This window comes from Dendrobates tinctorius, unplaced genomic scaffold, assembly GCF_039654945.1.
Source record: "Dendrobates tinctorius isolate UK_male_01 unplaced genomic scaffold, ASM3965494v1 ptg000070l, whole genome shotgun sequence".
NCBI lineage: Eukaryota > Metazoa > Chordata > Amphibia > Anura > Dendrobatidae > Dendrobates > Dendrobates tinctorius.
The window spans coordinates 22,904,318-22,928,695 of NW_027361738.1; the positions used below are offsets into that span (position 1 = coordinate 22,904,318).

At 40.9% G+C, this 24,378-nt stretch overlaps 1 protein-coding gene across 1 annotated transcript in view; it reads left to right on the forward strand.

Annotated features, from left to right (window-relative positions):
- LOC141095455 (ATP-binding cassette sub-family B member 5-like) overlaps window positions 1-24,378 on the forward strand; it is a 184,396-nt gene that overhangs the window by 140,569 nt on the left and 19,449 nt on the right. The window contains exons 21-23 of the mRNA XM_073581462.1: window positions 4,236-4,439; window positions 18,201-18,301; window positions 19,603-19,743. Of these exons, the coding sequence (XP_073437563.1) occupies window positions 4,236-4,439; window positions 18,201-18,301; window positions 19,603-19,743 (446 nt within the window). The remainder of the gene's footprint in view (window positions 1-4,235; window positions 4,440-18,200; window positions 18,302-19,602; window positions 19,744-24,378) is intronic.

Genomic DNA, 24,378 nt, shown 5'->3' on the forward strand with positions numbered 1-24,378 from the left:
GTAGTGAAAAAAGAATTCTGAAAACAACTGGACATGTTCTGTGTCGCCGTAATCATATTGATGAGGAGAATCATATTGATGAGGAGAATCATATTGCATGGTCATTTTTACTACAAATTGTACACTGTGAAAAAAAATTTAAAAAAAACAATGTCAGATTTGTGTGTTCTTTTCACAATTTCACCGCGCATAGAATTGTTTTCCCATTTTCGAGTACACTATGTTGAACACTGAATGATGTCATTCAAAAGTGCAACTTGTCTCACAAAAAACAAGCCCTCATATGTCTATGTGGACGGAAAAATAAAACAGCTATGGCTCTGGGAAGAAGGGGAGGAAAAAAATGGAAACGAAAATGTGTCCCGTCGTGAAGGGGGAGACTTGGCCCTCCAAATAACAAGCTCTCAAAGAAAAGAATACACACTTGTTGTAAGCAAAACAATTCTGTTTATTTCTCTGTGAATACTTCTTATCTTAGCTTTTTACAAACAATGTAGTTCCCATTTGGAAATCTCCACCTGCTGCCCCTCTCTGACAAATATGTTATAATAACTTTTATTTATCATGTACCCATAACACAGTTTTCTCAGAACATTGCATATGAGATAAGACAATATTAGGCCAAGTATGAAACCTTGAATATGAAACGACAGTGCTGTGCAAATTAATTGGGACAAAGCATTTTTTTAAGTAAAATCGTAAGTTAGTTACCAGTCAGTAATTCAAACCAGTTTGAACCGCTTTGAATAGGCACTCACACCTGTTCAAAGCAGTTAAAACTGGTTTGAATCATTGAATCACTGACTGGTAGCTAACTTACGATTTTACTTAAAAAAATGCTTTGTCCCAATTAATTTGCACAGCACTGTATAAGACTGGTTTATACCAAACAAAATGTAGAACAGAGAGGAAAAACATTAACACGTCTATATCAACAATTACTTCATGTTATATGAGCAGTCATGAGTCATCCAGGAACTGATGAGGACCTGCTGTGGGTTTGTCACTGCGTATTTATGCAGCGTCAACCTGCAGCGGCCAGATGTAGCAGCATAGTGGATGGGATTTCTAGAAATCTCATGTCCACTATGTGTGCATCTGCGCCTGTGGGTCACCCCCGGAGACTGTTATGCGGCGTGTCTTTCATGACCACAGCATGTGAATTTCTCTTGCGGAGACCCTAGTTTCCGCTGCACAAATGACCTCAATAGAATGTATTGTACACTGTGAATCCACACGGTTCAGTGAACTCTTGCGGGATTTACCTGCGTTCAATAGAAGGCAGCGCTTTGGATGCAACAAACATTCTAGTCCTGGATTGTGGGAATATACCCAATTTGTGCCTATCATGTACCGTATATATATAATATTATGATCGGTAAAAGATCTATGAGATCTCTGGAGAAGGAGGTTTCAAACATGAGTTGTGACTTGATCACATCTGTCATAAAGTACTTTAAAGGGAACTTGTAAACTTAAAAAAATGTATTTGCCAATTAAAAAAATGTTTGGCTGTCTAACTGGAAGAGTTTCTGTAGGGAGAAAATGAAAGGATATTCTCCTTGAAGCTGCACACTTACAGTCATTGAGGCGCTACTGGGGGCTGTAACAATCAGTTCTTAGAACACATTGTAATCACTTTCACATGTACTTTGACTAACAATATGGTCTGCACACTCGCTGCAGAGCAAGCTGTTAGTCAGGGAGCAGGGGAGTGATTATACTTCGCTCACTGTGTACTAAGAGCTGACTACTACAGCCCCCAGTAGCACCCTCACGACTTGTAGAGTGCAGCTGCAGGGAGACTATAACTTATTTTCTCCCTGCAGCTGCTGTTCCAGTTAGGCAGTCAAACATGTTTGAAATGGCATCTACATAAAGATTACTACAATATCTGCAGATCTGCAGGTAAATACCCTTTTTATAGCTGAGAGATTCCCTTTAAAGGGACTCTCTCAGCATAATATGACTGTTCAAGCCAAGTACAGGCATTTTGCTCATCATTTAAATAATATAATTGATGCTGGGCGTCATATAACTTATCCTGCTGACTTTGTATGTCTTCTCTGAGCATTTTATGTAAATAAAATTGAGGGAAAACAAGCAGGCGTGAAGGTGTATTTACATTTTTGTCTCCGTTGTGAAGCAGCAAGCGCTTGCACTTGGCTTGAACAGTCATTCTGTGCTGACATGGTCCCTTTAATCTCGCTAGTTGTTTCTTATGTAAACCTAAGCAGACAATACTAAATGTGGTCCACGAATCTGTTTGTAGAACCCTTTATTTTTTGTTCCTGGAGCATGTAGCAATCACCGTGTGAGGTCCAGTGTTTGTGACTTTATTTGTGTATAGTAGTTAACATTCTTAGGGAGTGGCAGATTAACCTTGAAAGGCAGGAAATTAAACAATTGTAGCATGCAGCATGCCTGGGTTCAGGTATTTTCTGATTTCCTTTATGTCTATAACATAATAGAAATGTTAAATTATTTTCTTACCTTGATACATGTTTAGCCACTCCTCCACTGCAAATGACAGATTGTATTGTATTGTAGTACTTTAGACAAGATGATAATGTTCATTTGTATTAAAGAGGATATTTCACTTAAAAACCTTGTTAAATATCTGAGGTCTCCTGATTCTGCAGCTCTTACCCGTCTTGTGCTGTGTTGATCCAGTGCAGAGATATTCACAGTTGTTTCTTCTGGAGCACACTATGTGAAGTCTCTGCTTTACAGTCCAACTGGGAAGTTCTTCAGGGTATTCTGTGGGGGAATGTGTGTTTACCCCTCCCTCCCAAATGCTGCTTATCACAGCTCAGAAGCTGATCTAGCAGTCCATCAGTGTTGGACGCAGCTGAGCTGTTATTGGTAGCATCTGGATGGGAGTGGTAAAACCATTCACCATTAGGGAAAACTGTGAGGAAATGTAAGGGATGTGCCGAGATCGTGCAAGCATCCCTTGTTCTCATGACAGTGTATAACGCTATTTATACAATATGTTGTATATATGTGCGTTACTGCTGTGTATTTACTAAATTGTGTTGCGTACATTCACTGTTAAGTAGGGAAAGTGAGTTACCCTGGGTCAGCCACTAGATGAGGGTATTATGTTAAAGGGGAGTATTACCTCAGATTGGCCACTAGATGGGGGCACAGAGACCATAGTTCTGTACATAATATAGTAGGCATAAGGGAACCAGTGTGTAGATAGTTAAACATAGGAGGGGCAAGGTGGGATAAGTTAGGACTTTCTTATAGGAGTCAGTCGGGGTGAGGGCGCACATTAGCTCAGGAGGGCTGGCTGGCCCTTGGCGACACCATGTCATGCAATGATCAGCTCAAGCCAAAGGCCCAGCATATAACATCCGTGACCAGGATTGTTACAGAGGGATCTACAGCAGCAGTACTAGCACTGCAGTATAAGTGGGTCTGCAGTTGCTAGTGAACACTAAGCAGTACAGGCACATTTCTTAACATGTTGCAGCTTATCTTGTGGGCTGATGCCCTCAGAGCTGGGGCGAAATGGCAGAGGGAACACCCAATTGGAGTGAGGCTGGGCACTGAAGATGTTGTGGGACCGTTTGGCATGGTCTGCCCTGGAAGCAGGCTTAGTGACAGAGAGAGAAGGAAAGGGACAGAAGAGAAGTCGTATGTTGTGAACCCTGATGATGAGGCTAGAAAGAATATGAATATGCTGTGTACAAGTCTCAGTAAAGTTGCTGCGTTTAAAGTTGAACTGGACTGAGACTCCGTTATTTCTAAAGTGGATCCTGAAGTCCTCCAGAAACGTACAGAGGACCCTGATGGAGCTGTGAAAGGCGCTGCAGGTATGCTGAGTGATGGGCAGCATGTATATGTGATGGGAGGCCAGGGCACACTGTTGCAGATGTTAGTGGCCACGACTACAGCCCTGTCCGTCCCTCACAGAAACACCCAGTTAGACTGCAAAGCAAAATATTCACATATTGTGCTCCAGAAGAAACAGATGTGAATATCTCTGCAATGGAGTGACACAGCGCAAAAAGAAAAAGAACAGCAGAATCTTGGGGAGCTCAGGGATTTTTACAAGGTACTTAACTCAATTTTTTGAGCAAGTGAGAGATCCTCTTTAACTCTAAATGTGTTAGCAGTCCATCCATCCTACATAGATGACACATTTGTCTTTATTACATTTTTCATATAACTGCTGTTATTTGTTTTCTAGAAAAAAGTGAGTAACATTTATTTAATTTTTTTAGGCTACCGGATCCAGGCTTGGTTTAATTTCACAGAACTTTGCCAATATGGGACTTTCCGTTACACTTGCTTTTATTTATAGCTGGGAAATGACTTTACTGGTTCTCGTAATGACTCCAGTCCTTGTGTTTACTGGTCTACTAGAAACCCGAGCACTTACCGGCTTTGCTAATCGCGACAAGAAGGATCTTCAAGACGCTGGAAAGGTTTTTGTAACTGTTATTTTACTAATAGTGTAAAGGACGTCTCTGCTCTCTGTGCTAACTTCACTGCTCCATGCTAAAAATATTGGTTAATTCCAACTAGTTCCAATTGCAATTACTTTTATACAATGTTATAAAATGACGCTATCATTGTTATACAGAATTATAACTATAGTAGATCACATAACAGTGATCCCCTGTAGAAAACCATTTGCACCTACTGTAACTAGTGTTGAGCATTCCGATACTTCAAATATCGGGTATCGGCCGATATTCGCTGTATCGGAATTCCGATACCGAGTACCGATATTTTTTCTATATCGGATACCGGAATCGGAAGTTCCCATAATGCAATGAGCCCGCTAGATTTGATTCAGCCAATGGGAATCCTCAGAAGTGTGGGCACATCCTGTTAGGCATGTAGGCATGTTAACTATTGGCATGGCTGTGATTGGCTGCTTAAATGATGTCATCATGATGCGCGGTCTGTGCGCATCATGATGCGCGGTCAGTGCGGGCCTGCCGGTGGTCTGTACGGGCCTCTCGGGAGCCTGTGCCAGCTGTCGGTGGTCTGTGCCGGCTGCTGGTGGTCTGTACGGGCCTCTCGGGGGCCTGTGCGGGCTGTCGGGGGCCTGTGCGGGCTGTCGGTGGTCTGTGCCGGCTGCCGGGGGCCTGTGCCGGCTGCCGGTGGTCTGTGTGGGCCTGCCGGTGGTCTTGTGTGTGTGTGCAGGCATCGTCCGATGGGACTTCAAGTCCCATCGGGCTATGCCTGCTACACTGACAGTGATTGACACATTAGCCAATGATGGGACAGTAGTAGTCCCATCATCCGGCTAATGTGTTGAATGTAAAAAAATATATATATATACATACTACATGCATACTACATACTACATACATACTACATTCATACAACATACATACAACATACATACTACATATATACTACATTCATACAACATACATACTACATATATACTACATACATACTACATTCATACAACATACATACATACAACATACAACATACATACTACATATACAACATTCATACAACATACATACATACATAATACATACTACATATATACAACATTCATACAACATACATACTACATATATACTACATTCATACAACATACATATATACTACATACTACATACATACTACATTCAGACAACATACATACTACATACAACATACATGCTACATACTACATACATACTACATATATACTACATTCATACAACATACATACTACATACAACATACATGCTACATATATACTACATTCATACAACATACATATATACTACATACTACATACATACTACATATATACTACATTCATACAACATACATACATACTACATACAACATACATGCTACATACATACTACATATATACTACATTCATACAACATACATACATACTACATACAACATACATGCTACATATATACTACATTCATACAACATACATACATACTACATACATACTACATATATACTACATTCATACAACATACATACATACATACTACATACATACTACATTCATACATACTACATACTACATATATACTACATTCATATAACATACATACATACTACATATATACTACATTCATACAACATACATATATACTACATACATACTACATATATACTACATTCATACAACATACATACTACATATATACTACATTCATACTTACTACATACATATATACTACATTCATACAACATACATGCATACATACTACATACATACTACATATATACTACATTCATACAACATACATACTACATGCTACATACATATATACTACATTCATACAACATACATACTACATACAATACATTCATACATTCATACAACATACATATATACTGCATACATACTACATACATACAACCATACATTCTACATACATACTACATACATACTACATACAATACATTCATACATTCATACAATACATACATATAGACATACAGTACATATAACATAGAGTACATACTCACCATCACTTGTCACTTTGATCCCCGAAGCCAGTGTCATCTATGAAAGAAATTAGAAAAAAACAAACCACCAAATACTCCCTGATCCGCAGATATCCACGAGTGAGTGTCCCACGCCAATTTCCCGTGGAAAACAGCAGCATCAGCTGATGCGACCGCTCTCTAGGGGCTTCAATAATCCAATGACGGAAGGTAGGTATCCTTCCGCACTGTATTCCTCTGCCACTTTAAAAAAAATAGTCTGTTGTGAGTTCATTTTTCCCTTCACCATTGAGGTCTGATGAACTCCCTCCTCTAGTGAAGGAAGGTAGTGAGACTGATTACCAAACACCTGGGCAGCTAGATGATGACTGGGTGGCTGGAATTGAGGACTGGATATAAGGCTGCCGACGCCCGTCTTCCTGGCTGGTGAATTTCCTGCTGGATTCTTGGAGACCAGTCTGATTCCTGCATCTCAAAGCTAAGTTTTTCTGCTCTGCTTTGTACTCTTCAGTTTTGTTCTTGTTTTGCCTTGTTTTTTGGGAGTTCTGCCATTCCCTGCTGTGGGTGAGCGCAATTCCATTTTTGTCTCTTATCTGTTGATATTTTGCTCTGTCTTCAGAATATACCTGAGTGCTGATATAGTCTTTTTGAAGCCTAGCGACTTCAGGGCCTGTTTTTCCTATCAGTCGGTTGGCTCATTTTGATAGGGTTTTTGCGGATGGCAGACAGCAGCTTTCCTATCCTGTCCTATGTAGTTAGCTTGGGCCCCATCATTTGCTCAACCTATCTTTCTATCTGTGTTAGTGTTTTCATCTTGCTTCACCGTCATTATATGTTGGGGGCTGCCTATTGCTTTGGGGTCTGCTCTGGGGCAGTTTAGTTTTTCCCCTTTCTGTCTTTAGGCTATATAGTTCTCCGGCTGTGATCGAGGGGTCTAGGGCACCATAGGAACCCCCCACGGCTACTGCTAGTTGTTGTGGATAGGTTCAGGGGTCTGCAATCCGATAGCTGCCAACCTCTCTGGTTTTTCTGGACTTAGCTGGTATTTTGTTTTTTCCTCCTGCAGTGACTCATCATAACAATAGTCACTTGTTTCACTTTATGGCAAAAACCTGCCTGGGAACTTTCTCACACAGCTTTTGCCATAAAGTGAGACTACGGACTATTTTTTTACATTACATTTATGTTGTATGTAGTATGTGTGCTGCTGTTCTCCACGGGAAATCGGCATGGGACCCTCGTGGATTTCTGCAGATCAGGGAGTATATGGCTTGTTTGTTATTTTCATATTTTTTCATAGATGACACTGGCTTTGGGGAACAATGTGACAAGTATTGGTGAGTATGTACTCTATGTTATATGTACTGCATGTCTATATGTCTGTAATGTATTGTATGCAGTATGTATGTAGTATGCATGTAGTATATATGTATGTTGTATGAATGTAGTATATATGTAATATGTAGTATATATGTATGTTGTATGAATGTAGTATATATGTAGCATGTATGTAGTATGTAGCATGTATGCATGTTGTATGAATGTTGTATATATGTAGCATGTATATATGTTGTATGAATGTTGTATATATGTAGCATGTATGTAGTATGTAGCATGCATGAATGTTGTATGAATGTTGTATGTAGCATGTATGTTGTATGTAGTATGTATGTATGTTGTATGAATGTAGTATATATGTAGTATGTATGTAGTATATATGTATGTTGTATGAATGTAGTATATATGTAGCATGTATGTTGTATGTAGTATATATGTAGCATGTATGTATGTTGTATGAATGTAGCATGTATGTAGTATGTAGCATGTATGTATGTTGTATGAATGTTGTATATATGTAGCATGTATGTAGAATGCAGCATGTATGTATGTTGTATGAATGTTGTATATATGTAGCATGCATGTAGCATGTAGCATGTATGTATGTTGTATGAATGTAGTATGTAGCATGTATGTAGTATGTATGTTGTATGAATGTTGTATATATGTAGCATGTATGTTGTATGTAGTATGTATGTTGTATGAATGTTGTATATATGTAGCATGTATGTAGTATGTAGCATGTATGTATGTTGTATGAATGTTGTATATATGTAGCATGTATGTAGTATGTAGCATGTATGTAAGTTGTATGAATGTAGTATGTAGCATGTATGTTGTATGTAGTATGTATGTTGTATGAATGTAGTATATATGTAGTATGTATGTAGTATGTAGTATATATGTATGTTGTATGAATGTAGTATATATGTAGCATGTATGTTGTATGTATGTATGTTGTATGAATGTTGTATATATGTAGCATGTATGTAGTATGTAGCATGTATGTATGTTGTATGAATGTAGTATATATGTAGCATGTATGTATGTTGTATGAATGTAGTATGTAGCATGTATGTTGTATGCAGTATGTATGTTGTATGAATGTAGTATATATGTAGTATGTATGTAGTATGTAGTATATATGTATGTTGTATGAATGTAGTATATATGTAGCATGTATGTTGTATGTAGTATGTATGTATGTTGTATGAATGTTGTATATATGTAGCATGTATGTAGTATGTAGCATGCATGTATGTTGTATAAATGTAGTATGTAGCATGTATGTTGTATGTAGTATGTATATATGTTGTATGAATGTAGTATATATGTAGTATGTATGTAGTATATATGTATGTTGTATGAATGTAGTATATATGTAGCATGTATGTTGTATGTAGTATATATGTAGTATGTATGTATGTTGTATGAATGTAGTATATATGTAGCATGTATTGTTGTGAGTTCATTTTCCCCTTTACCACTGAGGCCCGATGAACTCCCTCTTCTAGTAAAGAAAGATAGTGAGCCTGATTATCAGGCATCTGGGTCTAATGATGATGATTGGCTGAGTGGAGTTTCTGACTGGATATAAGGCTGTCCACGCCCGTCTGCTCTGCGGGTGATTTCTCTGTGGATCCTTGGATACCAGTCTGAATTCCTGCTCTCCAAAAGCTAAGTTTTCTGCTCTTCCGTTTGCATTTGTACGTTGTTTTTGTTTTTGCTGGATTTCTGTCATTCCCTGCTGGGGTGATCTGAATTCCTTTAGCTCTGTCTTCAGAAAATACCTGAGTGCTGATATAGTTTTTGAAGCCTAGCTGCTTCAGGGCCTTTTTCCATATCAGCCTGTTGGCTTATGTCTTTTCAGGGTTTTTGCAGATTGCAGACAGCAGCTGTCCTATCCTGTCCTATTTTAGTGAGTTTGGGCCCCATTGTTTGCTCAGCCTATCTTTCTATCTGTGTGTGTGTTTTTTCATCTTGCTTCACCGTCATTATATGTTGGGGGCTGCCTTTTACTTTGGGGTCTGCTCTGGGGCAGTTTAGTTTTCCTTTTCTGTCTTTAGGCTATTTAGTTTCTCCGGCTGTGATCGAGGGGTCTAGGGCACCGTAGGAACCCCCCACGGCTACTGCTAGTTGTGTTGTTAGGTTCAGGGGTCTGCAATCTGATAGTTGCCAACTTCTCTGGTTTTCTGGACTTAGCTGCTATTTTTGTGTCTGCCTCCTACGGTGACTCATTCATAACAGAATCACCCGCCGAACCGCAGATCCTAGGGTACTCAATAGCAGGAAAGAATTGTAAAAAAAAGTGTGTATATTTTTTCCTCTATATCTCTGAGGCCGTAGGGGGATTTTTTTTTCTCTCTAAGGAGATAAAGCAATTGTCTGATCGTGTGGAGCAGCTCGCTGCGAAAGTGCGGGGAATTCCCGCCTACCTTGCTCATTCTCATACTGCTGAACCAAAGATTCCCACACCTGATGTATTTTTTGGGGATCGGTCTAAATTTTTGAATTTCAAAAATAATTGTAAATTATTTTTTGCCTTGAAGCCTAACTCGTCAGGGAGCTCCGCGCAGCAGGTTAAAATTGTCATCTCTTTGCTGCGTGGCGATCCCCAGGATTGGGCGTTTTCTTTGAAACCTGATGATCCTATTCTGACTAATGTGAACGCATTTTTTCAAGCCTTGGGGTTGTTGTATGACGAACCTAATGCCATTGATCAGGCTGAAAAGACCCTGCTGGCATTGAACCAGGGTCAAAATTCTGCAGAATCGTACTGTCAAAAATTCCGAAAGTGGGCGGTACTTACTACATGGAATGATAATGCCTTGGCTGCTCTCTTTCGGAAGGGTTTGTCAGAAGCCGTAAAAGATACTATGGTGGGATTTCCTGTTCCCTCTGGTCTTGACGATTCTATGTCATTAGCCATTCAGATTGATCGGCGTTTGCGCGAACGCAAAACTGCACGAGTGGTGTTGCCACTTGTTGAACGAGTGTCTGAGCCTATGCAATGTGATAGAGTTTTGTCCAGAGAGCAGCGTCAGGAGTTCAGAAGGCGTAATAAGTTGTGTTTTTTCTGTGGAGATGCCTCGCATATTATTTCTGTCTGTCCTAAACGAGAGAAACGCTTTGCACACACGTTTTCTGTTGGTGGTGTTCAACCTAAGTTTCTGGCTATTACTCTGATCTGCTCCCTGTCCACATTTTCCGCCAAGGCTTTTGTGGATTCGGGAGCAGCTCTAAACCTAATAGACTTGGATTTTGCTAAACGTAGTGGATTTCCGATGACACCTCTGCAGACGCCTATTCCTTTGAGGGGGATTGATGCTACTCCTTTGGCAAAAAATAAACCTCAGTTTTGGACCCAGGTGGTAATGCGGGTCGCCCCAGACCATCAAGAAAATTGCAGATTTTTGGTGTTGCATAATCTGCATGATACCATTGTTCTGGGGTTTCCCTGGTTGCAAATTCATAATCCAGTTTTGGATTGGAAATCTGTGTCTGTGGTGAGTTGGGGTTGTCGGTGTGCCTTTAGTGAGGCTCCGGTGTTTTCCACCTCTCCTCAGTCGCATGATGTTCCTGATTATTTGGGGGACTTTTATGATGTATTTAGTGAGAATGAGTCTGCGTCTCTGCCTCCTCATAGAAGTTATGACTGTGCAATTGAACTGTACCCGGGGTGTAAATTCCCCAAGGGTCGGCTCTTCAATTTATCTGTACCCGAGCACGAGGCTATGCGATCCTATATTAAGGAGGCGTTGGAGAAGGGTCATATTAGACCATCCTCGTCACCCTTAGGTGCCGGTTTTTTTTTTTGTAGCCAAAAAAGATGGATCATTAAGACCTTGTATTGATTATCGTGCCCTCAACAAAATTACTGTTAAATATCAGTATCCGTTACCCCTGATTTCGGATCTATTCTCTAGAGTTAAAGGTGCTTGTTGGTTTACCAAGCTTGACCTCAGGGGGGCGTATAATCTTATTCGCATTAAGCATGGGGATGAATGGAAGACGGCGTTTAATACTCCGGAGGGACATTTTGAGTACCTGGTGATGCCTTTTGGGCTCACTAATGCCCCTTCTGTCTTCCAGTGCTTCATGAACGATATTTTCCGAGATTTTGTCGATAAATTTTTGATTATCTATCTGGATGATATTTTGATCTTCTCCAAGGATTGGGATTCTCATGTGGAACATATTCGGACTGTGTTCCGGATCTTGAGGGAGAATTCCCTGTATGTCAAAGAATCTAAATGCCTTTTTGGAGTACAGAGGATTTCTTTTTTGGGATTTATTTTGTCTCCGTCAACTATTGAAATGGACCCGGCCAAGGTACAGGCCATTCACGATTGGGTTCAGCCCACTTCTTTGAAGGCCCTTCAGAAGTTTTTGGGTTTTGCTAATTTTTATCGGAAATTTATAGCAAAATTTTCTAGTATTGCCAAGCCATTGACTGATTTGACTAAGAAGGGTGCTGATGTGTTAAATTGGTCTCCAGAGGCTGTTTCTTCCTTTCAGGAGCTGAAGCGAAGATTCACCTCCGCCCCGGTTTTGCGGCAACCTGATGTCTCACTTCCGTTCCAGGTAGAGTTGGATGCTTCTGAGATTGGTGCAGGAGCTGTTTTGTCCCAAAAGCATCCTGTAACATCTAAAATGAATCCCTGTGCTTTCTTTTCCCGAAAGTTCTCTCCATCTGAACGTAACTATGATGTGGGGAATCGGGAACTGTTGGCCATGAAATGGGCATTTGAGGAGTGGAGACATTGGTTGGAGGGAGCTAAGCATCAAGTCGTGGTCCTCACTGACCACAAGAATTTGATTTACCTAGAGTCGGCTAAGCGCTTGAACCCTAGACAGGCTAGGTGGGCCTTGTTTTTTACACGTTTTGATTTTGTGGTTTCTTTTCTTCCTGGAACTAAGAATGTCAAGGCAGACGCCCTCTCTAGGAGCTTCTTTGCTGATTCTCCTGTGGTGACCAAACCTGCTACCATCTTAGGCTGGTTTCACATTTGCATTTTTTTTCGCGGTAATTTAGCGCTAAATAGCGCATGCGTGTTTTTTTTCCTATACTTTGCATGGGATGCGCTTATGTGCGCATACACATGCGTTTGTACGCGTTTTACCGTGCATGCGTTTTTTTGCGGTATGCGCTCGGGCGCACAAAATGCAACCTGTTGCATTTTTTGTGCGTCCGACTTGCCTCAAAAAAACGCATGCGCGCGCAATGCGTTTTTTTACAGCAAGACACCCAATATAAGTCTATGGGTGCGCATATGTGCGCATTGGCATGCTTATGTATGCTTTTTTTGCACATGCGTTTTTTTTTGTTAACCATGGAATTTAGGGGTTTGGGTTAGAGTTAGGGTTAGTTAAGGGGGTTTAGGGTTAGGGTTAGGGTCAGGGTCAGGGTTAGGGTTGGGGTCAGGGTTAGTTAGGGTTTAGGGTTTGGGTTAGGGTTAAGTATGGTTTGGTTAAGGGTTAGGGTCAGGGTTAGGGTCAGGGTTAGGGTCAGGGTTAGGGTTAGGGTTAGGGTTAGGGTCAGGGTTAGGGTTAGTTAGGGTTTAGGGTTTGGGTTAGGGTTAAGTATGGTTTGGTTAAGGGTTAGGGTCAGGGTTAGGGTTAGGGTTAAGTATGGTTTGGTTAAGGGTTAGGGTTAGGGTTAGGGTCAGGGTTAGGGCTAGGGTTAGGGTTAGGGTTAGGGTTAGTTAGGGTTTAGGGTTTGGGTTAGGGTTAAGTATGGTTTGGTTAAGGGTTAGAGTCAGGGTTAGGGTTAGGGTTAGGGTCAGGGTTAGGGTCAGGGTTAGGGTTAGTAAAGTCATGGTTTGGGTTAGTGTGAGGGGCCACCTAATGTTGGAAAAAAACGCAAACGCGGTAAAAACGCACTAAAAATGCATACAAACGCATAAAAACGCTGCATTTTTTTCATGCATGCTCATAAAAATGCTTGAAAAAAACGCAGCAGTTGTATGCTTTTGTATGCGTTTTTTCAATGCGTTTTTTTGCGGGAAAAACGCGCTGCAAAAAAAAGCAAGTGTGAAACTAGCCTTAGGCGAAGGGGTAGTTCTTTCTGCCATCTCGCCCGATTTGAGACGTGCTCTGGAAGAGATCCAGGAGCGTTGTCCCAGTGGAAAGTTGTATGTTCCTGACCAGTGGAAGAGGAGAGTGATGTCTGAAGTTCATTGCTCTGCTTTGGCTGGTCATCCAGGTATTTTTGGTACTAGAGATTTGGTGAGTCGGTCTTTTTGGTGGCCCTCCTTGTCTCGTGATGTCAGGAATTTTGTGCAGTCCTGTGGGACTTGCTCCCGGTCTAAATCGTGTTCTCACTCTAGTGGGTTGTTGATGCCTTTGCCTGTCCCCAAGAGGCCATGGACCCATATTTCAATGGATTTTATCTCTGATATGCCTGTCTCTCAGAGAATGACTGTTATTTGGGTGATTTGCGATAGATTCTCTAAGATGGTCCTTCTTGTACCACTCCCTAAGTTGCCGTCTTCCTCTGAGTTGGTACCCCTGTTTTGCAACAGGTGGTTCGCTTGCACAGGATTCCTGAGGACATTGTATCTGACAGAGGGGTTCAGTTTGTGTCTAGATTTTGGAGAACTTTCTGTTCCAAGCTGGGAATTCAGTTGTCCTTCTCCTCTGCTTTTCACCCTCAAACTAATGGGCAGACAGAGAGAACAAACCAGACCTTGGAGTCATATTTGAGATGTTTTATTTCCGCTGATCAGGATGATTGGGTTTCATTTTTGCCCTTGGCCGAATTTGCTTTAAATAATAGAGCTAGTTCTGCCACTTTGATGTCACCTTTTTTTTGTAACTTTGGGTTTCATCCTCGATTTTCTTCAGGGCAGGTGGAGCCCTCTGCCTGCCCAGGTGTCGACACTGTGGTGGAGAGAATGCACCAGATCTGGGACCAAGTGGTGGATAAGTTATCTCTCTCCCAGGAAAAGGCCCAGCGGTTTTCCAACCGACATAGGACCATTGGTCCCCAGTTTAAGGTTGGTGATATGGTGTGGTTATCATCAAAAAATATTGCTATGAAGGTGGCTTCTCCTAAGTTTAAGCCTAGATTTATTGGACCTTACAAGATTTTGGAGATTATTAATCCAGTCTCTTTTCGTTTGGCTCTTCCTGTCACATTTAAAATCCATAATGTGTTCCATAAGTCTTTGTTGAAGAGGTTTGTTGAACCTGTTGTTCCTGGGGTGGCACCTCCAGACCCTGTATTGGTTGAAGGTAACATGGAATATGAGGTAGAGAAGGTACTGGATTCCCGTCTGGCTAGATGGAGACTCCAGTATTTGGTTAAGTGGAAGGGTTATGGTCAGGAGGATAATTCCTGGGTCTCTGCCTCTGATATTCATGCCAAAAGATTGGTGCGTGCCTTTCATCGGGCTCACCCTGATCGCCCTGGTGGCATGGTTGAGGGTTCGGTGACCCCTCCTCAAGGGGGAGGTACTGTTGTGAGTTCATTTTCCCCTTTACCACTGAGGCCCGATGAACTCCCTCTTCTAGTAAAGAAAGATAGTGAGCCTGATTATCAGGCATCTGGGTCTAATGATGATGATTGGCTGAGTGGAGTTTCTGACTGGATATAAGGCTGTCCACGCCCGTCTGCTCTGTGGGTGATTTCTCTGTGGATCCCTGGATACCAGTCTGAATTCCTGCTCTCCAAAAGCTAAGTTTTCTGCTCTGCCGTTTGCATTTGTACGTTGTTTTTGTTTTGCTGGATTTCTGTCATTCCCTGCTGGGGTGATCTGAATTCCTTTAGCTCTGTCTTCAGAAATTACCTGAGTGCTGATATAATTTTTGAAGCCTAGCTGCTTCAGGGCCTTTTTCTATATCAGCCTGTTGGCTTATGTCTTTTCAGGGTTTTTGCAGATTGCAGACAGCAGCTGTCCTATCCTGTCCTATTTTAGTGAGTTTGGGCCCCATTGTTTGCTCAGCCTATCTTTCTATCTGTGTGTGTGTTTTTTCATCTTGCTTCACCGTCATTATATGTTGGGGGCTGCCTTTTACTTTGGGGTCTGCTCTGGGGCAGTTTAGTTTTCCTTTTCTGTCTTTAGGCTATTTAGTTTCTCCGGCTGTGATCGAGGGGTCTAGGGCACCGTAGGAACCCCCCACGGCTACTGCTAGTTGTGTTGTTAGGTTCAGGGGTCTGCAATCTGATAGTTGCCAACTTCTCCGGTTTTCTGGACTTAGCTGCTATTTTTGTGTCTGCCTCCTACGGTGACTCATTCATAACAATGTATGTAGTATGTAGCATGTATGTATGTTGTATGAATGTTGTATATATGTAGCATGCATGTAGTATGTAGTATGTATGTATGTTGTATGAATGTAGTATGTAGCATGTATGTTGTATGTAGTATGTATGTATGTTGTATGAATGTTGTATATATGTAGCATGTATGTTGTATGTAGTATGTATGTATGTTGTATGAATGTTGTATATATGTAGCATGTATGTATGTTGTATGAATGTTGTATATATGTAGCATGTACAGTATGTAGTATGTAGCATGTATGTAAGTTGTATGAATGTAGTATGTAGCATGTATGTTGCATGTAGTATGTATGTTGTATGAATGTAGTATATATGTAGTATGTATGTAGTATGTAGTATACATGTATGTTGTATGAATGTAGTATATATGTAGCATGTATGTTGTATGTATGTATGTTGTATGAATGTTGTATATATGTAGCATGTATGTAGTATGTAGCATGTATGTATGTTGTATGAATGTAGTATATATGTAGCATGTATGTATGTTGTATGAATGTAGTATGTAGCATGTATGTTGTATGTAGTATGTATGTATGTTGTATGAATGTAGTATATATGTAGTATGTATGTAGTATGTAGTATATATGTATGTTGTATGAATGTAGTATATATGTAGCATGTATGTTGTATGTAGTATGTATGTATGTTGAATGAATGTGGTATGTAGCATGTATGTTGTATGTAGTATGTATGTATGTTGTATGAATGTAGTATATATGTAGTATGTATGTAGTATGTAGTATATATGTATGTTGTATGAATGTAGTATATATGTTGTATGAATGTAGTATGTATGTAGTATGTATATATTTTTTTTCTTTTATTACATTCAACACATTAGCCGGACGATGGGACTGCTACTGTCCCATCATTGGCTAATGTGTCAATCACTGTCAGTGTAGCAGGCATAGCCCGATGGGACTTGTAGTCCCATCGGACGAAGCCTGCACAGACACAAGACCCCTGGCAGGCCGGCAAAGACCACCGGCAGCCGGCACAGGCCCCCGAGAGGCCCATACAGACCACCGGCAGCCGGCACAAGCCCCTGGCAGCCGGCACAAGCCCCCGGCAGGCCTGTGCAGACCCCCAGCAGCCGGCACAAGCCCCAGGCAGGCCCGTACAGACCCCCGGCAGCCAGCACAGGCCCCCGGCAGCCGGCACAGACCACCGACAGCTGGCACAGGCCCCCGAGAGGCCCGTACAGACCACCGGCAGCCGGCACAGGCCCCCGAGAGGCACGTACAGACCACCGACAGCCCGCACAGGCCCCATCCGCACACACAGACACGCACAGTGTCCGCCCACGCACCACCCACACTCTTCCCCCCTTTTTTTTAATTCCGATATTTCTGTCCCATCGACTTTAATGGGACTTCCGGGATCGGAATCGGCGATACCCGATACTTTTTTAGATCGGCCGATCCAATCCGATATTTTTCAATATCGGGTGGTATCGCTCAACACTAACTGTAACCAATATGAGGCCATTTTGAGATGACAGACATTAATGGTCCAGTGATGGACAGTTGGTCTCCTGACTCAAACTCAGCAGTCTCATGTGTGAGACTCTTGAGCATATATGAGACTCTTGAATTCAGGTCATGACATCGAAGCCCATACTCAGACCATGAATATCTGGCCTAAATATGTGTGGTCCGTTTCCTTAAAGGGAACCAGTCACATTGTATATCTGTGGACACCATGGTCTAGAGAAGGAAAAGCTGAGCAGAAAGATGTATAGGTTTGTTATAAAAGATTCAATATAACTTATATTTTATTCCTTGAAACCTCTGTTGGTTGTTTGTATGTATGAGTCCAGTGGGCGGTCCTACTCAGTGATTGACAGCTGTATCTGCTTGCACAGTGATACAGGGAAGACTCAATCAATGATTAGGACCTCCCATTGGAGTCATATGCAGAAAAACACCCCCAGATTTCAATGAATAAAATGCAAGTCTACGGAAAATTTTCCCACAAAAATATATATTAATATAATCAGTTCCTCCTGCTCTATAACATACCTCCTGCAGATCAGATAACATTTTCACTTGACAGGTTCCCATTAAATGTGAATCCTGTATTACATGACTTTTTAATATATTTTCTCCTCCATGTTTTAAATCAATAGATTGCAACTGAAGCTGTAGACAATATTCGGACAGTTGTGTCCCTAACAAGAGAACAAACTTTTGAGAGCCATTATACTGAAAGTCTACAGAAACCGTACAGGTCTGGTATCTCCGATCATTACAAAAGTCTATGCATTCTATCTATGCTAAAGTGTTACAAAGATTGCCCCAGTTATTCTGAAAAAAATAATGTAAAAATAGTAAATTCAAATAATGCTAAAATAATATTTAAGCATAGAACTCACTTAGATAAAAAGAAATGTATCACAAATTGGTGGATGAAATCAGGTGTTACCTGAACATGCAGAAAGTTGTAAAACATGTTAGGGCTTATTAATAAATTGCAGATTTGGTCATTTTCATTATATCAGTGATATTTTGAAGCCAAAATTGGGTTTAAATACTGTACTTAGGAAAGAAAAAGTATTCATTTTCCTGTTATAATTTTTTTTCTACAGATTGTGAAGAAAATACTAGATAAATTGGTGATGTGTGAGGGTCTTATAACAGATAGATCCCCATATTTTTATATAAAGCATTAAAGGGAATCTGTCACCGGATGTTGGAGGCCTATGTAAATGGCCTGGGTCTGGTCCGATGGGCGGTGTTTCTTCTTTTTTCTCCACCCCATCCATGGCCCCCGTCCGCGATCTTCTCTTGCATTAGAGTAGGTCTTCTCCATAGTTTGCGTGTGTGCAAAGCAATCTTGCTTTGCGCACGCGCAGTATGCTTTGCCCGACTGCGGGCAAAGCCGATAATCATTACTGCGCATGCGCCGGTACACTATGTCTCAGAGGTATTTCGCTGTGTTCCGGGACATAGTGTACCGGTGCATGCGCAGTAATGATTATCGGCTTTTCCCATTTACATAGGCCTCCAACATCTGGTGACAGATTCCCTTTAAATTCTATTTTCCATAATAGACTAATTGAATTGAATATGAAATTTCGTCTCATTTGTTCCTGCTATTAATGCAGAATTAAAATGCTAGAAGTAAGTGAGTGAAGGCTATATATCCTCTTGCAGGCTTCTCCTGTTGTTAGCTGAAGACATATTTCATTTTGTAATTTAAAGGGTTTGTTATCTTGCTTGACTTGACCTTTGGGACTTCAACTAATCCAAGCAATGTGAATAAAACGACTATAAATGCAAAAAAAAAATATCAATGAGCGTTGGAAAAGAAAGGGAGAAAAAATTATTAAAAAAAAATAGAAAAAAATCTGACAGAACCTCCCCATAAAAATGACCAGCTATGTAATTCCTTAGGAAACTGACTGATCCTAAAATTGAGCTCTACATATTTATCTCTACTGCCAATCAGGTATGGCTCATATCTTCTCGTCTTTCCGCTGCGATACCATTAATGCATCACATCTTTTTTCTTTTCATCTTGCTGTGTAGGAATTCACAAAAAAAGGCCCAGATATATGGGATTTGCTTTGCATTCAGTCAGTCTTTTATATATTTTGCCTATGCAGCAAGTTACCGCTTTGCAGCTTATTTAATGAATGTGGGAAGGATGAATGTGGAAGACGTGATGCTGTAAGTATCAACATGTACTGTAATGTGAATGTCCACTGGTTTGATGCCATAATTCCTGATTTTAGGCTTCTTAGGAGCATGGTTATGAGATCGTGGTCAGGTAATGTGGCTGGGGTCCTTGGGGTCAGGAGTTTGGCAACAATCTACTCTGTCAATGTATGTAGATACAGTTGTGGCCAAAAGTATTGACACCCCTGCAATTCTGTCAGATAATACTCAGTTTCTTCCTGAAAATGATTGCAAACACAAATTCTTTGGTATTATTATCTTCATTTAATTTGTCTTAAATGAAAAAACACAAAAGAGAATGAAGCAAAAAGCAAAACATTGATCATTTCACACAAAACTCCAAAAATGGGCCAGACAAAAGTATTTGCACCCTCAGCCTAATACTTGGTTGCACAACCTTTAGCCAAAATAACTGCGACCAACCGCTTCCGGTAACCATCAATAAGTTTCTTACAATGCTCTGCTGGAATTTTAGACCATTCTTCTTTGGCAAACTGCTCCAGGTCTCTGATATTTGAAGGGTGCCTTCTCCAAACTGCCATTTTTAGATCTCTCCACAGGTGTTCTATGGGATTCAGGTCTGGACTCATTGCTGGCCACCTTAGAAGTCTCCAGTGCTTTCTCTCAAACCATTTTCTAGTGCTTTTTGAAGTGTGTTTTGGGTCATTGTCCTGCTGGAAGACCCATGACCTCTGAGGGAGACCCAGCTTTCTCACACTGGGCCCTACATTATGCTGCAAAATTTGTTGGTAGACTTCATAATGCCATGCACACGGTCAAGCAGTCCAGTGCCAGAGGCAACAAAGCAACCCCAAAACATCAGGGAACCTCCGCCATGTTTGACTGTAGGGTCCGTGTTCTTTTCTTTGAATGCCTCTTTTTCCTCCTGTAAACTCTATGTTGATGTCTTTGCCCAAAAAGCTCTACTTTTGTCTCATCTGACCAGAGAACATTCTTCCAAAACGTTTTAGCCTTTTTTAGGTAAATTTTGGCAAACTCCAGCCTGGCTTTTTTATGTCTCGGGGTTAGCAGTGGGGTCTTCCTGTGTCTCCTACCATATAGTCCCTTTTCATTCAGATGCCGACGGATAGTACGGGTTGACACTGTTGTACCCTCGGCCTGCAAGGCAGCTTGAACTTGTTTGGATGTTAGTCGAGGTTCTTTATCCAACATCCGCACAATCTTGCGTTGAAATCTCTTGTCAATTTTTCTTTTCCGTCCACATCTAGGGAGGTTAACCACAGTGCCATGGGCTTTAAACTACTTGATGACACTGCGCACGGTAGACACAGGAACATTCAGGTCTTTGGAGATGGACTTGTAGCCTTGAGATTGCTCATGCTTCCTCACAATTTGGTTTCTCAAGTCCTCAGACAGTTCTTTGGTCTTCTTTTTTTTCTCCATGCTCAATGTGGTACACACAAGGACACAGGACAGAGGTTGAGTCAACTTTAATCCATGTCAACTGGCTGCAAGTGTGATTTAGTTATTGCCAACACCTGTTAGGTGCCACAGGTAAGTTACAGGTGCTGTTAATTACACAAATTAGAGAAGCATCACATGATTTTTCGAACAGTGCCAATACTTTTGTCCACCCTCTTTTTTATGTTTGATGTGGAATTATATCCAATTTGGCTTTCGGACAATTCTTTTTGTGTTTTTTCATTTAAGACAAATTAAATGAAGATAATAATACCAAAGAATTTGTGTTTGCAATCATTTTCAGGAAGAAACTGAGCATTATCTGACAGAATTGCAGGGGTGTCCATACTTTTGGCCACAACTGTATAAGGAGAGGGTACCAAACTAAATCTTTCTGCCTATTGAAGGTCTAAGGGGTAACGTTTCTCCTTGTGGAGAGTGATGAGTTGCACAAGGAGAAACGTTGCCCCTTACACCCCAGTCCAAAACCTCTCACCCAGCCAAATCAGATCTCATACTTTGCACCGATGAGGGACAACATGCCGAAGCATAGTGTCTTCAAATTGAGATTCTGGTTTGGCTTTTATCCTAAGTCATACTACTAGGCTCATTAACATTTATACTGACATTTAGGATTCCTATTTCCAATAGGTGGCGATAGAGTTCTAGTCCTCTTCCTGTCTAAAGAGACAATTTGCATATCCCTGTTGAAGAAAATCCTAATTATGTGCTGTATGCTCTGATGTCCAGAAATACTGGGACAAATGTGTAAAAGAAAAATTACCTTTGCTGTTGCACATAACTACAAACCACCGGGCAGTTTCGTTTCATATTCCGCTCTTTTAAAATGAAAGCGATAGATATGGTAGGAGATATATGACATTTTGATCACCTCTTATTGTGTTATTTTTGAGGATATGCCGCAACAAAGAAACTGCAAAACTGCCGTTTTCATTTTTTTCTCTCATAATGGTGTTTATTAATTAATGTAATATTTTGCTAGACTTTTATGTTTGCAGGTATACTACATATTTTTATTTTTTTTTACATTTTTTTATTTTTAATTTAAGAAAAGGTGGGTGAGTCCTTCGGGGACAGATACCTACGGGCATATGATTGCTTCTACTGTATATTGACATGCTACAGCATTGCAGGATATAGTAAAAATCATGACATTCTATGAACACCATCCGGAAACTTGGTAGAAATACCATAATAGCTACCATGGACAACCCACTGGCACTCTGCTATCGCTTTGCTGGTGGTGTGATGGGTGCGAGAAACTGTACTCTATATTTCATGGCATTTAAGTGGTTACCAACTACAAACAGAGCTCAGTGCCACTCACTGCTGTTAGAGGCAGATAATGGCTGTGTAGCACATCCATTTCTGCCATGAACTATACAAACAGTTTCCTTCAGGAGTGTTATTTCTCAGGAAGGGTTCAAAGGAGCTCTCTGAATATTGAGGGTCTGTTGTTAGGACAAACCATCAAAACAGATTGGTGGAATGAATCTCGGCACACTGCCAGTCATTCGTATGAAAGATCTGCATGACTTGTCAGAGGGGTTGGAAGGGTCAGTAGTGCCACCTACTCGATATTTACCTTGTGTCATCTACCTGCATGCTGGTCACTTAATAGAGAAGGGCAGGCTGCATTATACAATTCTGCAATTCACTTCAATGGGATAGCATTGCAATGCCCAGTCATGCTGCTACTACAATGTGCAGGTAGATGCCACAAAGTAAAAATTGAAAAGGAAGCGGCACTTGCACAAGCTCCATTGACCCTTCAAATATCTGATGGAGGTGAGTGTCAAGAGATGGAACTTCAATGATCTAATATTGGTGACCTGCACTAAGGATAGGTAGCCATTCTGATCCTGGGAAATCATTTTAACAGGAGAATATTTAGGTTTAGTGCATAGGGCAGCATGACCTGCAAATCTAGCTATTTGGAAAAATGTTACCCCACACTTCATGCAAAAATTATCACCTGTAGCAATCCCCCATTTTCAGACCCCTCCTCAACTCTTCCACTCCCATTCATAATTTCATGCCTCCTTCAGCCTTTTCCACTGCATTACTTCCTCCAAAGTTCAGGGGAGGATTTGATATGTGCCTAGAAGATCAGCCAACTCTTCAGGAAGTCCGTGCTCATACTGAATGGTACAAGAGTAAGGTCAAGTTTACGTATCTATGATCTAGCCCTTGCTATCTAGTAACTTTTCAAGGAAAGAAAAATCTGCTTCAGATTTCTTCTAGAAGAAAAGATGCTCCAAAATGGTTGCCTAATGTGCAAAGTAAGTATTTACAAAAATGGACATGCCCTCTCTAAGAGAAATCTGTCACCACCACCCCAAACCATTTGAAAAAGCTACGTGCACCTACAGAGACTAGTACAGTAATATCCTTACATGGCCAGTCTGTTACTGAGAAATCATTGTTTGAATGGATATGAAAATGATGCTGAAGAACTATGGTAGATCTGAAGCCTCTCTCACTCCAGTGATATTCTCCTCCCAGCGACATCCCCTCCTCCAGGGAATGAGGTAAGAGGGCAGAAGAGTTAGACTGTAAGTGCAGTGCCCACCCCACTGTACTTGTAACTCTTTAGTATAAAATATCAACTATAAGAAAGGTTAGGATTTCATTAGCATTAATACACCTTTACAAACATTCCATTGGCGTGGGATATCAAATCCTGATGATAGGTTCTCTTTTAAGTGGTTCAATGAGCAAATGCTTTGACATAGAAGTTTTAAATCTGTTCAGGAGTGATATCAAGTTTGACTCAACTAATGAAATGTATGTCTGAGCCTAGGAAAAAACAAATGAGCATATGCCTTGCAGTAAATAAATAAAAAGTTATAGTAATAGTACACATTAATAACACAGGAAACTTAGTTGACACTATTTTGATCAATAGAGTGTAAAAGTCATCCCACACAACAAGGTGTACACAATCAGGATGATCTCTAAGGCTGGTTTCACACTGGCGTTCGATCGCGCAGCGCATCGTGCGCTATCAGGCGCACGCGCAATGTCCCCCTATCTTTAACATGGTGATCGCAGGGTCTTGCGAATATACGCGCTCTTCAGCGTTTAGCGTGCGCTGAGCATTTTACAGGTGTGCGCCCAGACGCGCCGTACACTACATGTTGCATTTTTTTCCGGCGGCATCGTTAAAAAAATCGCGCACGC